The sequence below is a fragment of the Blennius ocellaris genome (assembly GCF_963422515.1).
Source record: "Blennius ocellaris genome assembly, chromosome: 22".
NCBI classification, from domain to species: domain Eukaryota; kingdom Metazoa; phylum Chordata; class Actinopteri; order Blenniiformes; family Blenniidae; genus Blennius; species Blennius ocellaris.
Window position 1 is genome coordinate 16,989,035 of NC_137671.1, and position 18,960 is coordinate 17,007,994.

The following is an 18,960-nucleotide window of genomic DNA, read 5'->3' on the forward strand; positions in this document are numbered from 1 at the left end:
CGACCATCTGGGAATTATTGCAAGAATTAAAGGATTCCTGTCTGGAAATAAGATTCAAATGAACTTGAACATGTATTTCCCTTGCTGAGACACACTCTTCTCTTAAATCCGGACTTGAAACATGATTATTTGCTCAGTCTTTCAGAAAAACATGTCCTCTTGTTTGAGGAGTTAACTTTGACTGTGACTTTGCCATTTCCCTGGAGCACAACAACATGTTGGTCACAAACACACCCACTCTATAAACTGCTACCATGACAGTCAAGCTCTTCCTTTTTTTCTTTTCATTGTCGCCCTCGTGACTCAGATCCATCATATTATTGGACCCGTAATGATTAGGTGAATGTTCTTATTTCACTTCTGTGTTCAAGCCAAACTAGTTCGTCCCTCGACTTCATTACATTCATGATCGCTGCCTGGAAGTCTCCAGTCTGACCAGCTTCACGTCTGAATGTGTCCTTTCTAAAAGAACTTCTCCAAAGGTAAGACGCTCGGCATGGTCGTCTCCAGTACTCTGTTGAACTGCTTCTTCTTCTTCTTCTTCTTCTTCTTCTTTTTTTTCTTTTTTTTTTTGCATTAACTGTGGAGAAAAAACATATTTCATTCAAATTTGGGAGTATTGGTCATTCCAAAATTGTTACATTTGAATAAAGTTTAAAACAAAAAGAGTCAAGTCATTCTGTCTCATTCTAAAATAGGTTTTTAGGCCACAGTCCAGAAACGTCAAGAAACATAAAAGTAAACTATCGTTTGAAGGAATATACAAGTTAAACATTTGATTTCTGTGAGACAACTGAACACATTGTATTGTTATCTTCCTACACAGCTGGGATTCCTCCCTGCTAAAGTTGGGAAAAACAAAGCTGTAAATTAATGTTCAGGGACATCCCAAGTTGGTTGGCGATGTCTCCTCAGTGCTCCATTCTGCACAATTCATGGTCAAGGTAAGATTGGAACAGATAAGAGGTCAGAGGTCACTTTGGTCCCACGGAACGACAAGCTTTGAGTAAAACCAGTTTTAAGCAGTTTTGGAGACAAAGGAATAGCGACTTCACCATAGCAACGCATACATCACGAGGAACTGACCAATGTGAGGTTGAGGTGTCGTATGCAAATGTATAAATATGAACCCCGCGTTGCAACGGGGCCCTTCTTCATTGTAAACCTGGTCTGTATTCTTGGGTCTGCAGAGAAGAATGGTCCGAGCTCGTATAGATGTAATCTCTGATATATGGAATTTTGTAGCATTGTATAATCTGATATGCATTTTTGTAAACTCTTGTTTGTGTGATTATTAAATGCATTATTGAAGAAATTAACACTCTCTTTCTGCCTCTCCCGGATCAAACGAACATGCAGGAATTCAGGGGAACACAGGTACGAATTCCAACAGTTTGGTGACCCCGACGTGATCCGACGAGAGGTTGTAGAGAGGTGGAGGATTTCAGTGGCCGGACTCAACAGTGCACACAATTGAAGGTAAGAAGACGCCTTTTGAAAAGTCTTCAGTTTGAGTCCGGTTGTTTGAATTCTACACTACAAAATAACTTAAATTTAACTCAGATTTAGAAGCTATATTTGGCATGAGATAAAATTGCATATACCAGAGACATTAAAAAGTGTCGGAGCACTATAATTAAGCGGTTGTAGCCGCAGAGGTTGTAGCCTCTCTAATAGGGATCTGGACTCCCAGACTAGTATGTCAAAATAAAGGTCCGGTGTCGGAGCACCTAAAAGTAAGCGGTTGTAGCCGCAGAGGTTGTAGCCTCTCTAATAGGGATTCGGACACCCAGACTGGCATGTCAAAGTATAGGTTCGGTGCTGGATCGCCTGGTAGTAACAGGCTGGAGCGCACCAAAGAGTGAAGGACACTCGACGCGCTGCTGTTTGTCTAATCATGTGTTGAGAAGTGTGAAAGTGACGAGTGAATGAAAAACTGTGTGAAGTCCGGGATATTTTAAAAGCTGCTGTAAGAGTGAGTGAGACAATTATTGTCTGTTTGTTAAATTTGTCTCAAGGAAACTGTTAAGTCTGTGTCCATTGAAGAAATAATTGTCTATATGCACAAAATCTCAGTGGTTGCAATAATACCAAATCCACGCATACTGATTGAGCTCTGGCTGAGAGCAGACAGGCTGTGCAGCAGGCCGTCTGGGTCAGTTGGTGCTTGGACTGTGTGTGTGCGTGTGTGTGTGTGTGTGTGTGTGTGTGTGTGTGCGTGTGCAGGTGTGTGTGTGTGTGTACGCATTCCAAAGGGTAATAAGAGTGGTGATCTGCCCCGCTCACGGTTGTAGTGAGAAAGACCTGAGAGAGAGAATTAGCATTTTCTCCCTCATTTTTCTTTTCTCCTCAGGACAGCTTACAGCGAGCAAACAGGGGAGATCTTTTTTATTTTTTATTTTTTTATTTTTTTTATTTTTCCAAACATCTGATCTGAATAGTGTGTCTGTTCGAACTGCATGTGGTCAAACATTACAACTGTAAAAAATGGACGGTGAGTTTGATGGAGAGAGAGATTGGTTCGACTAGGGAAATGTGTCTACCTTTGACCCATTCACTAGGTGTTCATGCGAGTCTGTCTAAGTCTTTACAGGATACGTCCAGTGGAGAGAGAGAGAGAATGGTTCCCTCCGCTCCGCAGTTGCAAAAGCCTGCACATCCGGAAGCTCGGGGCACCCAGACCAGCCTGTCTCTCTCCCCATCCCTCAAGGGAGTGGAGACTCCTGCCCCCCCACCCCCCCCTCCTCCTTATCTTGAGCAGCGGAGTGATTTGCACACTCACTCTGCACCCTCTGCAGCTACACAAATGCCCACACTTTATGTTAACAATGGCACATTGGATGTTGATTATGAAGGTTCTACAGCACCACTCAGCTACCACAGATCACCAATAACACGTCCACACATTCAGGAAGAAGGTCACAGGGAGTCAGTCAACTTAGGGGCAAGATATGAGAAAGAGATACGACAGAGATGCAGAACACGTAGCATTTCACCACCACCACTTTCACAATGCAGCGCAGATGTGAACTACATCTGGCAGTCCACACAACACCACAACCGATCTAGTAGCAGCTCACCTCAAAAGAGAGTTCAACATGTTTCTCACACACAGAAAACCCTGAAAACACCCTCTGACTGCGGTCAGCCACTAACATTTCAGCCTCTGTTTCAGACTGAAGCAGGACCATCTACGCGGTCCATGCATCATAGACCAGGAGCCCGGAGCTCATCTCCTGTAAATATGAGCGCCGCTGTCGGGGACATGCATAATCTGCAACTTCCAATGGTTTGGAATGAGGATCGACATTCTTATGACTACAAACCTTGGAAACCCATGGACCTTAACTGCATCAAGGAGAAACTCCCCCCTCTGACACAGGGTGGGAGCAAGTGGATGCAGGCTGTTGTGTCTGCCACTGGTCACGCTGTAATGGCGTTAGGTGATCTGCGCGCTTTATTAGGAGGAACAATGACTGTGTCAGAAATGAATGTATTTGAACAAGAAGCTGACATCACTGTTGTAACAAATGAGCACCCAATTACCAGTGAAATGGGAAAACGAGTTGGTGATGCATTGCGTAAACTTTATCCTGTTTCTCTTGCTCCTATTGCAGAGTGTCAGTATCGCCCCAAGGAAGGAGAAGACGCACTGGCATTTGTTAAAAGGGCCAGAGCGGATTGGATTGATAGAACGGGAGTTGACCCCAGCTCCACCCCTATTTTTCTTCTCTCTTTCAGATCAGCTGTACTAAGAGGCGTACCACCACCTGTACGGGAGGCCATGGAAGCCAATCCTGACATGCATACGGCTGACGACACCAGATGGACAACACATTTCACTCACCACTTTATGAGACACATGAAACAGGCAGAGGAAGAAAAGGGTGAGGTAGAAAAGTTAAAATTACAACTGATGCGCATGCAGCTGGAAAATGAGAAGAAAACACACTCAGAGCGCAGCAAAGCAGGAAAAAATGCAGAGAAGTGCATTCAAGCTCCACAGGTCCCTGCCCTCAAGGCGCCAATGCAAATGATGGCACCGCCACCGATGAGATCACAGCTGAGAAATTGGGGTCTCCTCAACCCAGAGGTCGAGGAAGAGGATTCGGGACACAATCAGGTAACAGACCATCTCATAATAACTGTCTGATTTGTGGACAACCAGGTCACTGGGCAAGGAAATGTCCAAACGGAGCACAGATGGGATATCCTCCATACGTCCCTCAACCACCATGGCCTGGCACAGGGTGTGAGCCGCAGCCGACACAGCCAACTCCACCCACTCAGCTCCACGCCGCTCCAAACCCAGAAGCTGCTCCAGTCCTCGGGTGGAATCAACAACCTCATTTCTGAAAGGGCCCACGGGAAGCCGGAAAGGGGGCGCTGGCAGACCCTTGTCTCATGGTTATGGTAAACGGACAGCCAATGAGCTTCATGGTGGACACCGGTGCTCGATTTTCATCAATCAGAGAATTACCAGCGGGCACCAGGCTGACCAAAGACTCTGTACCATTAGTTGGTTTCTCGGGGATCCCACAAAGACTGCCACTAACTGAACTGACTGATGTTGCTGTGTCATCACAAACACACAGACACAACTTCATTTTTTCACAAAACTGTCCCGTGAATCTCCTGGGGAGAGATCTCTTGTTGAAACTGGCAGTAATGATCAAATGCTCAGCAGACGGCCTTTCATTGATGTTTCCAGATGGCACTGAACATCGATGTTCTGTTGGTCCTGATCCAACACCTTTCAACGGCGTCATGACTTCCATCGATCAACCTGAACTGTATGAGGGGAACTTGCCACAGACCGCTGACCTCTACTGGGCAGAACTGGACCCCGGTGACTCTGGTTTTGAAACAATGATGCAGAACTATTGTGAATGGCTGCCCTGGATTAGATCTTTGAATCCTTATACAGGTCCCTTAGATCCATACCATTGCACATTGTTTTATGACAGAGATTCAGATTTAACATATGAAGAACATTTTGAACAAGTAATAAATGAACATGTGTGGCCATTAACTGTAAAAACACTGTATGTAGGAAAGCAAGGAGTAGCTTTAGGAGTAGACCTCACTGAAGAACAGGTAGAGTGGTACAGACACTCAGGTGAGGCATATCCACACACAACTATGCAAATTAGTACATCACATCAGGCAAAAGATCTGGGTCCTATGATGCGTCAAGCCAAAAATGCCTCTGATTGGATGGTGACCACGCTTCCCATGGTGAGTTTTTCGCCCTCATGTGAAATGTACAGTATTGAGATGTCATACGTCGTGTCTTCTACTCTCCGTCATCACCTCATTCAGAGGGACCACGGCAGAGAGAGAGACGACCATGAAAGCGCCAAGGAGATTCTGGATGCTTTTCCATCTTCTCTATGGTCATCAGGCCCTACTGATGTTGGTTTCTGCAAGTCTGCGGAACCGGTATCTTTTTCTGTCTCTGTGTCCAATCCCATCTTTCTACCACAGTACAACACCAGTCCTGAGGGACAGGCGGGGATTGCAGACACGCTGCAGGGTCTTATCCAAGCTGGCGTAGTTATCCCAACAGTTGACACAGGATGGAACACACCTATTCTACCGGTGAAAAAGAAGGAGGCAGGTACTTATCGCATGGTACATGATCTTCGTGCCATAAATAATATTGTATCTACAGCCTCCACACCTGTACCGAATCCACATACTGCGTTGTCACATCTCTCACCTGAACATAAAGATTTCTCTTGTATAGATTTGGCTAATGCTTTTTTCTGTCTGCCATTAGCAGATCAGGTGAAACCACTGTTCACATTCACGTATCAAGGTAAAAAATACACCTATGACAGACTTCCTCAAGGCTTTGTCTTGTCTCCTGGGATCTTCAATAAAGTTCTCAGACAGCAACTGTCAGATTTAGAACTACCTCCAGGAGTTCTTCTGGTGCAGTATGTTGATGATTTATTGCTTGCTGCTCCTGATGCCTCCACTTGTTTGGTGGCAACACAGGCTCTTCTTTTACTTCTCCATGAAAAGGGATTTAAGGTTTCAAGAAAAAAGTTGCAGTGTTGTCGTCCAACAGTGTCGTTTCTTGGCCGTCTGGTATCATCGCGTGGCACAGGTATTGCATCAGCACACAAGACATCCATCTTGCATCATTCAAAGCCGAATACAGTCAAAGACATGCTATCTTTTTTAGGATTAGCAAACTACAGCCGTTCATTTATTCCTGACTTTGCTGAACATACACACCATCTTCGGTCGATGGTCCGAGAGGTTGGAATGCGCAATCTTAACGGAATCTTAGATTGGACACATGAAGCGGAGGAATCATTTGTCACCTTGAAACAGTCTCTCTCCCAGGCATCTGACATGGCAATTCCTGACTATAGCAAACCATTTTATCTGGATGTTTCTGAACAACCACATTCAGTTGCTTCTGTGCTTTTTCAGAAACAAGGGGGAGAACGTCGTGTAATAATGTACACAAGTGTCATTTTAGATTCAACAGAGGACAAACAACCCCCATGTGCCAGATATGCAGCAGGACTTACAAAAATCCTTAAGAAAACTGCACATATTGTTCTAAATCACACCTTGCATGTCCTTACGTCGCACAGTGTAGCAGCATTTGTCACAAGCAATGCGTTTACAATGTCGTCACAAAGACAGAACAACATGTCTAAGACTCTTTTTGCTCCACATATAATGTACACACATGAAGGAGTGAATATGGCAGATGGGCTCACAGAAGGAGAACCCCATTGTTGCACAGAAAAAACCGAACAAGACAACAAACTCAGACCAGATTTACATACATCCCCACTGCAGGAAACAGACATGACTTTGTTTACTGATGGCTGTTGCTACAGACATGAAACTGATGGTTTAAAAGCATCATATGCTGTGGTAATTGAAAGCGAAACAACTGAGCAACATGAAGTGCTAGAAGCAGGAAGATTAGAAGGTCCGCAGTCAGCCCAAAGAGCTGAACTAGTAGCAGTGATCAGAGCATTGATACTAGCAGAAGGAAAAAATGTAAACATCTATACAGATTCCGCATATGTACATAGTGTTGTTCATATTGATCTTCCAGCATGGCTCAGAGTAGGATTTAAAACCACAACAGGTCAGCCGGTAAAACACCATGATGATGTAATAAACCTACTGCAAGCTATTCATAAACCCTCCACAGTAGCAATACTGAAATGTAAAGGGCATGACAAGACTCAAACAAACATCTCACGAGGAAACAACGCTGCAGACCAGGCTGCAAAGGATGCAGGGGAATATTCACCTCACCTGCAGATGATTGTAAGTACTGACAACCACAAACTGATTAATCAACCACATGACCACATTACCCGCCAGTCAGTAAAAACACAACAGGAGGCGGCAGCACCGGAGGAGAGACGGGGCTGGCTGGAGCATGGAGCATGGAGGCAGGATGATGGACTGTGGACCGGACTGGAGGACCAACCAATACCACCTGCAGGTCTGTTAAAAGATCTCATAGCTGAAGCACATGGACCAGCACATCTGGGTCAAACAGAGGTAATGTCACGATTGTCACACTGGTGGCACCCGTACATGAAGGAAACAGTTCAGACATACATACAGGATTGTGAAGTATGTCAGTTTTTTTATGTTAAACCATCAATTAAGACATCAGCTGGTAAATTTAGTTTACCAACTCTACCGGGACAAGAAGTGATCATTGATTTCACAGACATGGGAGATAGATGTAAAGGAAACAGATATCTCTTAAGTGGTAGTGGATTCATACACCAGATGGGTGGAAGCTTATCCATGTAAAAAAGAGGATGCAACAGCTGTCATCAAAGCATTTGTAAATCATTATATTCCTACACATGGGTTCCCTCGTCGCATCAGGTCAGATAACGGTACACATTTCAAGAACAAAGACCTACAAGCAGTTGAGAAAATGATGGGATTAAAACATGCTTTTGGAACAGTATACCACCCACAATCACAGGGAAAAGTAGAAAGGATGAACCGAAACCTAAAGACGAAGCTGGGTAAGATATGTCACGACACCAAGATGGACTGGGTAAGTGCACTGCCCATTGCATTAATGGCTGTCAGATCTTCTGTCAATTCCCAGACAGGTTTCACCCCGTTTGAACTGCAGAGAGGACTACAGTTTCCAGGTCCAGGAGCAGGAACCGGCACGGAAGACCCTCCTCCGTTCCTGCAACAGAGGAAGTATTTTAAAGTTTTGAGATGTCTGGAATCTCGGTTCTCTGCACAGGTTGCCGGGACCGGCAGCAAGGGGGACTCGGCTGAGATCCCCAACACCAGCCCCTGGGTACTTCTCAAGGTGATAAAGAGGAAGTGGTCCGAGCCCAGGTGGACGGGTCCGTTTAAGGTCGTCGAGAGGACGTCTCACGCTGTTCGGCTGAGTGGCAAAGGAGACCCCTGGTACCATCTGTCGCAGTGTACTCCAGCAGGAGAACCACATCGCACTCTACAGGAGACCTCCGACCATCTGAAGCAAGTTGCCCCTGGATCGGCTGATCCAGGAGACGCTCCACACGTGAAAGGGCAGAATAATCCCTGTGTGAGAGTCAGGTTGTCAGGGCAGTCTACCCCTTTACACCGAAGTAAGAAGAACACAGAGAAGTAGACGACAACAAGAGAGGAGATGAAAGAGCGCTCATCTCTGTCATGTGACGTGCCAAGTCACCATCATTTTAAAGTTTTGTATGTTGCTATTTGAGTATATGATTGTTGCTTTTGCTTACATATGAGCTCTATTATACGAAGAGTGTCGTATAGTGTAATGCGTATTGATGCTAATTATTGACCTCTGTGGTCAGAGGTCAAAAGGGGGAATTGAAGGAATATACAAGTTAAACATTTGATTTCTGTGAGACAACTGAACACATTGTATTGTTATCTTCCTACACAGCTGGGATTCCTCCCTGCTAAAGTTGGGAAAAACAAAGCTGTAAATTAATGTTCAGGGACATCCCAAGTTGGTTGGCGATGTCTCCTCAGTGCTCCATTCTGCACAATTCATGGTCAAGGTAAGATTGGAACAGATAAGAGGTCAGAGGTCACTTTGGTCCCACGGAACGACAAGCTTTGAGTAAAACCAGTTTTAAGCAGTTTTGGAGACAAAGGAATAGCGACTTCACCATAGCAACGCATACATCACGAGGAACTGACCAATGTGAGGTTGAGGTGTCGTATGCAAATGTATAAATATGAACCCCGCGTTGCAACGGGGCCCTTCTTCATTGTAAACCTGGTCTGTATTCTTGGGTCTGCAGAGAAGAATGGTCCGAGCTCGTATAGATGTAATCTCTGATATATGGAATTTTGTAGCATTGTATAATCTGATATGCATTTTTGTAAACTCTTGTTTGTGTGATTATTAAATGCATTATTGAAGAAATTAACACTCTCTTTCTGCCTCTCCCGGATCAAACGAACATGCAGGAATTCAGGGGAACACAGGTACGAATTCCAACACGTTGTACAAGGAATCATTCTAGTTTGGACCAAATAAGTCAAATATTGACCTTTTTCTTTGTTTGCGTCTTTCAGCGCAGCACCAGTGGAAGTAATCAGAGTACTGGTCTGTACCCAGAGACCACCTATCATGGAGGTCAGGCCTCGTCCAAACCTCGGCGCTTTTTCTCTCCCTACATATGTCCAAGTCTTCCTGCTCTTGATCGTTTGTGTTGTGATCTTCATGGGTTTCTGCACGGCCATTACAGAGGTGAGTTTTCTTCAATGATTAAAAACAAGGAGGGTGAGGAGGGAGAGAGATTCCTCAATGGCGTTTACGTTTGTGTGAGGCGACGACGCCTCTCTCCATAGAACAGTGATGGAACTGGTTCAGCAACATGCCAACCAACGCCTCATGGAAAAAATAATACACAAGAATCAGAGTGAAGCACAGCTGGTGCCTCGCCAACATTTAGAGTTAAACTCACGTACAGTTTTTACATAAACAATAATGTTTAATTGTGTCTCAAAATAGAACAACTCCAGAGGGAAGAAATTATGACGTTTCAACTCTGTTTTCAAGTAATTTCAAGTGACAATTCATCGTTCTGTGTTGTTCCAGATCTTTTCTTTGCTATTATCGTCCCATGCTAGCTTGATAAAGCTTTTTTGTTCCAGTTAATGAATATCAGACCGACAACGCCACCTGGTGATTTGCCCCCCAAGAAATCCTTGCTAAGTTTTTTCCACTTTAAATAAGGTCACACGGGTTTGAGACACCACAGGCAAGATGGTTTGAGTATAAAACCAATTTAATTAAGCAATACATACCAGGTCCTTCACAGAGTTCCTTCCAGGACAAAGGGTGTTCAAGATGGGTCTCACTTCCACTAACATAAGTTCAAACTGCCAGCTGACCTCCCTGATACCAGTCTACACACACTTTGGCTGTGGACACCAGTCCAAACATTCTGGCCAAAGATCTGTGAAGACTTATCGTGATGCCCCCCCCCCCCCCCCCCCCCCCCCCCAATCCAGTCTCAGGGCTCTGGGCCGGGGGTGGTCCCATTTTTCTTTTACGGTTCTTCATGCACACTTATCACACTTATCAACTTTCTATCGTTTGCAGAATAAGTCCAAGCCCGTCGTCAAGATCCCAGGCCACGTCACCAGCAACCACAGCTTCTGCACCTTTCGAGCAATTTCTCCTGAAGAGGCTCTCGAGGAAAAAGCCATACTTGAGTCCATTGCTTGGCCAAGATACCCATCCCTGCAACCAGATTATTCCTTGATCAATACCAACAATCCCGCCTGTGGCAGTTTCACCATTCTCCCAAGAAGAGGAGGAGGAAAGTGGCACATTGGGGATCAGCTTGAGGTCATGGTCCAAATACACGACTACCTCTGCCGCCCCAAGAAGTATGGTGGCGATGTTTTACTGGCTCGCCTTCACACTCCTGCTCTGGAGGCCGGTGTGGCAGGACAAGTGGTGGATCACCTCAATGGCTCCTACTCTGCTGTGTTCACCCTCCTCTGGGAAGGACGTGCAGAGGTCCAGGTAATTCTGACGTAACCATCGATGTTGTTTTCTCTTTTAGCATCGTGGCCTCACTTGTAGCAAGGCTGGTCATTGAACACATGTAAAGCCCAGCAGTTACCACGTTTCCTGAGTGTCTTTGAAGGAGTCAGTTTGGTGGTTCCTTGGTTTGCAGATAGCATGCTAGTGCTAACTCTGGTTGTGAGCACTTGCTACCACTATGTGAAGAAGAAGAAGAAGCTGGAGAGGTCCTTGCAAATGAATGGATCCTTAAAGCGTTACATATAAAGTCATATTCAGACAAAGCAGATAGATTGTTAGACAACTACACATTGGAAGAGCTGCTGATATTGATAAAGACATGGCAGGTGCTCGATACATTTTTCAATATTTCTTGCTGTTGTACAGAGGACCTCATGGTGAAAACTTTGAATGTCTTCTCCCGTCCTGCCAGGTGACTCTGGTTCACTCCAGCGAGGCAGTTGAAGTTCTGCGCAGGTTGACCGTCCAACAACCCGATCGGATAAACTTCAAGAGCCTCTTCCGCTCCGGCTCAGAATCCGAGTCCACCAACTGCAACATCTGCCTGCGACCGAGCCGGACACCGCTGTGCAACTTCACGGACGTCCGCACCGGAGAACCATGGTTCTGCCACAAGCCGAAGAATCTCAGCTGCGAGTCCAGGATCGATTGTTCCAAAGGAGAATTCACACAAAACCTCAGGCTTGATGAAGAGAAGCTCTTTGTGAGGTGAGGATTATCGATATAATACACATAGTAAACACCCAAAATTCAGTGTCTCAAAAAGTTGCAAGATTGTGGAAAAGTTCAGTTTTGGAAAGTGATGATGTCACACCCTAATCAGCTAATGAACACCTAAGATCATTATCTATAGAACTCAATCACTGTAACAGAATCAACACATCTTCATAAAGTTAAACAGTTCTATCATAGCATCAGGTTTAACTAATCTCAGGTAAAGCCCAGTTGTTGTTACCACTTCCTTTAACTAGTTCAGTTGTTGTCCTGCTGGAGGGAAGCTGGTGTCTTCTCCTGTAGTTAGCACCTCCTGCTAACTGTGGTTGCTGGTTCTGCAGGCTGAGGAGAAGAAGATGAAGTTGATGTTTCAGGAGTCCTTCTTTGCAGCTCCTGGTTGTTCCTTTGTTCAGACTGAGGAGCTGGTCGCTCAGGTCTGTGATGGTTTTCCTGCTGGTTGAGGAAAACACAAAGAAGTTCTGTGAGGCGTCGTCTCCCTGGTCCGTCCTGGAGGAACTGGTTGGTTTTCCTGGTTGATGGGAGATTGTGAATTTCTCTTGGAGATCATTAAAGTATCTATCTATCTATCTATCTATCTATCTATCTATCTATCTATCTATCTATCTATCTATCTATCTATCTATCTATCTATCTATCTATCTATCTATCTATCTATCTATCTATCTATCTATCTATCTATCTATCTATCTATCTATCTCTATCTATCTATCTATCTATCAGACTCTGGGTGCTGGTCTCTGGATCAGGGGAAGGTCTGACCCTCGTGGTCGGGTCAGCAGAGTTGAGGAGTGAAGGCCCCTGGTTGCAGGCCTCTGGTGTTAGCTGTATGCTAACGCTGGGTGAGCTGAGCTGCTGGGTGGCAGCTCTTCCCACAGTGTTCACAGGAGAAAGTCACTGCAAGACTCACTTGCAAGACTGGTTTTGCAGGCTTTTGTTAAAGGTTTGTGGATTCGAAGGTGTCGAATCCTGAGAGCTTCAACCAATCAGTGACTGGCTGAGTGCATGGGGGAAGCGTCTTGTGAGCAGAAAGTGGGGGAGGGTCTGCTGTGGCAAAAGGTCCCCCCCACTAGGTGTGATGGTCAATCACATTCCTGGGTCAAAATTCATATGTCATGACTGTATCATGACATAGGAAAATTGTCTTTCCTTAGAAATGAACAAACTTTCTGTGGTCTTGTGAGATCACAACACAGGAAACTTTAAAGCACTTCATGCTGCCTTCTGCTGACGAGCTTTATGGAGATGCTGATTTCGTGTTCCAGCAGGACTTGGCACCTGCCCACACTGGCAAAGGTACCAGAAGCTGGTCCAAAGGCCGTGGCGTTACTTTGCCTGATTGGCCAGCAAACTGGCCTGACCTGAACCCCGGAGAGAATCTCTGGGATAATGTCAAGAGGAAGACACAAGACCCAACAATGCAGATGACCTGAAGGCTGCTATCAAAGCAACCTGGACTTCCATTACACCCGAGCAGTGCCACAGGTTGATGGCGTCCGGACCATGCCGCTAAGATTCAGTCATTCATGCAAAAGGAGGTGCAACCAAGTATTGAGTGCATAGAAATCAACATACGTTTCAGAAGAGACACTGAATTTTGGGTTTTCACTATCTAAATGCCATAATCATCAACATTCCAAGAGATAAAGGCTTGGAATACTTCATTCTGTGTGTCATGAGCCTCTATCATATATGGGTTTGACTTTCTGAAATGAGTGACAATAAATATTGAACCTTTTCATGATATTGAAATTGTTTGAGATGCACCTGTAAAGAGAGTGTTGATTCTTTGCTCTATGACGGTGGTACACAAACCCCACAAACCATAAACTTATTAGGTCATTATGTGAACAACTGGTGACTGAAAAATTCTTATAACCCAATGGTAAAAGTCAAGATACTCTACTTATGTGCACAAAGTATCTGGCAGTATTGGATTGGAACACTTTGGTGTGATTTAGCAATAATGACATGAATCACAGATTCAGTAAGTCTTCTCAACCCTTCACTTAAGTAATTTTTTTTTTTTTTTTATCACATCATTTTGAGGAAATCCCTTGTTGCTTCTCTTTCCGTAGACTTCAGCTTCTAAAGGGACATACCTATGTTTCTCTCCTTGTCATACCTTTCAAATGTGGATCTTTAAGTCTGTAAGTTTATAACACTTATGTGTGTTTTCCTTCAGAAAGGTCAACATGAAAGTCCACATTCGTTCTTCCGGACCATCTGATGTCTTTGTGACGTCGAACATAAAAGGTAAAATCCAGGTTTTGATCAAGTACAATATGAAGTATTGGGACATGTGAAACATTTACAATGTTGTTCTGAAGGTGTCTGTGAAGATTCTCATTTCTTGACTCAAAGAAAAGTGGAGTCTATTTTTGAAAGGTTTTCCAGAGGCCCCAAAGAGGAGAAACAACCTTAAGAACCTTCATCCAGGCTAGTTGCCTCTTGTTAGGAGAGTCAGAGACTTTCTTGGGATATACTCACCACTATATCAGTCAGGGGTCTTGCTCAGGGACCCACAGTGGTTCCAGCCACAGCTGAAAACTGAAAACCTCAAAGCTCCGGGCCACCAGTGGTCCTGAGGTCCCAATGACGTCCTGATGACGTCCCAATGACGTCCCAATGAGGTCCCAATGACGTCCCAATGAGGTCCCAATGAGGTCCCAATGACGTCTCAATGAGGCCCCAATGAGGTCCCAATGAGGTCCCAATGAGGGGAAAGGTCAGAGTTCACCTTGGACAGATTGATTAATTCAGATGGAATCTGTTTTTCCATTCGGCTGTTTTTTCAGATGAACCCAATTCGACATTGAGCAGCGGGAGGTGGACACCTTCTGGTTTTTACTACCGAGGCGCCTGGCGATCACTCAGTGGAACCGCGGTTCAGGACTTCAGCCCCGAGCAGATGACTCAGTGTCTTAAAGGCAAGCAGGTCCACTTGTATGGAGACTCCACCATCCGGCAGTGGTTTGAATACCTGATTGAGGTATTACCAAGTGAGTAACACGACATGAAATGCCAGTTCAATGACTCGGTGGAAACGGAGGCATGGAGAACGTTGTTGTAAAACAGTAGCCTTTGTGTTGCCATTTCAACTCGTGTTTAACCAGTTATTTTGATCTCAGATGTCAATAAGTTTGACCTACACACCAAGAAACAGCCCGGACCCTTCATGGCCCTGGATCACACCAACAACATCATGGTGACCTTCCACTGCCACGGCCCTCCTCTCTGCTTTGTTGGCTCCCTGACCAGTCAGGTGCGTTACATCGCCAACGAGCTGGACGGTTTTGCTGGAGGCAGGGACACCGTCATCGTTTTTGGCATATGGGCGCACTTCAGCACTTTCCCCCTGGAGGTCTACATCCGACGGTTGATGAGCATCCGCGGGGCGGTCGTACGGCTGCTGGCCAGAGCTCCAGAAACTCTGGTCGTCATCCGGACCGCTAACGTCAAAGCTCTGTCGCTCTACGTGGCGTTGACCAACAGCGACTGGTACTCGATGCAGCATGACAAGGCGCTCAGAGCCGTGTTCAGAGGTCTGGACGTTCGACTGGTGGACGCCTGGGAGATGATAGTCGCCCACCACCTGCCTCACAAACTCCACCCAGAACCCCCCATCATTAAAAACATGATCAATGTGATTCTATCATATACATGTCCAGATTTACTGTCGTAGAGCAGCGAGGAATCCACGGGACGCTCCAGGACACCTACCACCTACGGCGGTTCACCTTGCGCCGTCGAAGAGGATGACATCCGACCCTGAGGGAAAAGGTGCAAGACCACCCCTCCACCTCATCAGCAACCCATCCATCGGATCAAGATGAGAGCGAGGTGAAAGCGCTCCTCTCCAACAAGTGGTGTGCCAAACCACCTCCGCAAGCTTCCCGCTTACACTGGACATTCCTGTCCACATCTTATTCACGTGAGACACGTACCGTGGGGACGGGTTTTCAGGCTGGATTATTCCACCACACTTAACTGACCACCGACCCTCCTGACGTCTCTGTAAGACATACAATGTAGACATGGAAATGGACACAAAAGTCTAGTGTGTTGACCTCTGGTGTCAGAGGTCAGAAGGGGGATTAAAGGATGGTGTGTCTGGGGTATATGCCTCGTCTCCATCTCAGTACATTTCCTGTCACACGTTTCGGTTAAAAACCACAGTTGATTCTGCATAATAACCATATAAGGAAATCGTATTTCTCGGGGAACACTGGAAACTACCGACTCGTGGAACATTGGAAACTACCAACTTGGGGGAGCACTGGAAACTACGGATTTTGGGGAACACTGGAAACTACGGACTTGGGGGAACACTGGAAACTACGGACTTGGGGAACACTGGAAACTACGGACTTGGGGAACACTGGAAACTACGGACTTGGGGAACACTGGAAACGACCGACTTTGGGAACACTGGAAACTACCAACTCTGGGAATACTGGAAACTACGGCCTTGGGGGAGCACTGGAAATGACTGACTTGGGGGAACACTGGAAACTACGGACTTGGGGAACACTGGAAACTACGGACTCGGGGAACACTGGAAACTACGGACTTGGGGGAACACTGGAAACTACCGACTCGGGGAACACTGGAAACAACTGACTTAGTGGAACACTGGAAACTACCGACTCGGGGAACACTAGAAAATACCGACTCGGGGAACAATGGAAACTACGGCCTTGGGGAACACTGGAAACTACCGACTCCGGGAACACTGGAAACTACCAAATTGGGGGAACTCTGGAAACTACCAACTTGGGGGAACACTGGAAACTACCAACTTGGGGGAACAGTGGAAACTACGGACTTGGGGAACACTGGAAACTACGGACTTGGGGAACACTTGAAACTATAGACTTGGAACATGCTATAATTGTATAAATGTCAGAATATCAGATGAAGTCTTATCAGCAGGAGTTATTGAATTGTGTTATATATAAACATCCGCTGTTGCAGCAGTTTACAATTTACAGATTGTCCATGTAAACTGGTAACAGACATTCTCAGCCTTCTACTGCCACCTGCTGTCTGCAGGGTGCTACTGCACAATACTTTTTATTCTATATGATTGTATGTCAAATGATTTGATTAGAAAACCGAATATCATGAAGGTTTGACTATATTTTACCTGAACAAACATTTTATCTCATGTTTACGTTTTTTTTTTTTCAAAATAACTTTTATCTCTAAAATATCTTGAGATTGTAAAAGTGTGGAAAATTCTTATTATAATTTCATCCTGTCTGTGCTTCTTTAAAGATTTGCTGGTGGATTCTCCTCCTCTTGCTCCTTAAATGCAAGACATCTGTTGAATATATAAAACCTTTACTCTACAAAAAATTAACTGGTTAAAAAGTGTTATTTATATTTGTTTGTGCGCCTTAATATGAGTAAAAGACTGAGTTTCATTCTATAGGCACTGAGTGTGTGCAAATATACCCTGTGTATATTGTGAAACAAATGTACAGGCCAACGTCTCCTATCGTACATATACAGACGACACACAGACGACACACAGACGACACACAGCTCAGTGTCAGTGAACGACCACAGCCCCTCATACCTGCAGAGTAGATGTCTGGATGAAATTTAACGAAGGGACGTGTAATAACTTTTTATATTCAACCCAGAAAAATCTAAATCATAATTTCTTTTTCTTTGTTTTATTTCTGGTCTGAAAGAGGAAAGGTTAAAGGTCAATGGTCGTCTGGACTCCATGTCCCTCAGGACAATAAATCAGGCTGAAAGGCTTCGTGGAATCCTGGAACTGAAATTCAACCACCACATTAGGACAATAACTAAATCTGCTTACGACCATCTGGGAATTATTGCAAGAATTAAAGGATTCCTGTCTGGAAATAAGATTCAAATGAACTTGAACATGTATTTCCCTTGCTGAGACACACTCTTCTATTAAATCCAGACTTGAAACATGATTATTTGCTCAGTCTTTCAGAAAAACATGTCCTCTTGTTTGAGGAGTTAACTTTGACTGTGACTTTGCCATTTCCCTGGAGCACAACAACATGTTGGTCACAAACACACCCACTCTATAAACTGCTACCATGACAGTCAAGCTCTTCCTTTTTTTCTTTTCATTGTCGCCCTCGTGACTCAGATCCATCATATTATTGGACCCGTAATGATTAGGTGAATGTTCTTATTTCACTTCTGTGTTCAAGCCAAACTAGTTCGTCCCTCGACTTCATTACATTCATGATCGCTGCCTGGAAGTCTCCAGTCTGACCAGCTTCACGTCTGAATGTGTCCTTTCTAAAAGAACTTCTCCAAAGGTAAGACGCTCGGCGTGTTCGTCTCCATAACTTCTTCTTTTTCTTTTTTTTCTGCATTAACTGTGGAGAAATAACATATTTTAGTCAAACTTGGGAGTATTGGTCATTCCAAAAATGTCCCATTTAAATAAAGTTTAAAACAAAAAGAGTCAAGTAATTCTCTCTCATTCGAAAATATTTTTTTTGGGCCACAGTCCAGAAACGTCCAGAAACACAAAAGTAAACTATCGTTGTACAAGGAATCATTCTAGTTTGGACGGAAACATCATACAAGTGTTGGGATCTCACAAGACCATAGAAAGTTTGTTCATTTCTAGGGAAAGACAATTTTCATTTGTCTTGATACGCAGTCATGACATATGAATTTGGACCCAGGAATGTGAGTGACCATCACACCCAGATGGGGGTGGGGGGGGGGGGGGGTACATTTTGTCACTGCAGACCCACGGGATTCCCCCATGCACTCAGCCAGTCACTGAATGGTTGAAGCTTTCAGAATTTGATACCTTTGAATCCACACATTTGCAACAAAAGCCTGCAAAAAGCAGTCTTGGGGTGAGTCTTGCAGTGACTTTCTCCTGTGAACACTGTGGGAAGAGCTGCCACCCAGCAGCTCAGCTCACCCAGCGTTAGCATACAGCTAACACCAGAGGCCTGCAACCAGGGGCCTTCACTCCTCAACTCCTTTGCGGACCCGACCACGAGGGTCAGACCTTCCCCTGATCCAGAGACCAGCACCCAGAGTCTGATCTCCCATCAACCAGGAAAACCAACCAGTTCCTCCAGGACGGACCAGGGAAACGACGCCTCACAGAACTTCTTTGTGTTTTCCTCAACCAGCAGGAAAACCATCACAGACCTGAG

General features: G+C 45.0%; 1 protein-coding gene across 1 annotated transcript; it reads left to right on the forward strand.

The window, feature by feature from the left end:
• Positions 1-8,005: 8,005 nt before the first annotated feature.
• On the forward strand, positions 8,006-15,467 carry LOC308146333 (NXPE family member 3-like; the record flags this gene model as incomplete). Its single annotated transcript, XM_080518104.1, has 6 exons — positions 8,006-8,065; positions 10,601-11,029; positions 11,463-11,758; positions 13,968-14,038; positions 14,581-14,784; positions 14,914-15,467. The coding sequence occupies 6 exons, from the start codon at positions 8,006-8,008 to the stop codon at positions 15,465-15,467; spliced, it is 1,614 nt and encodes a 537-aa protein (XP_080374230.1).
• Between the last annotated feature and the right edge of the window lie 3,493 nt (positions 15,468-18,960).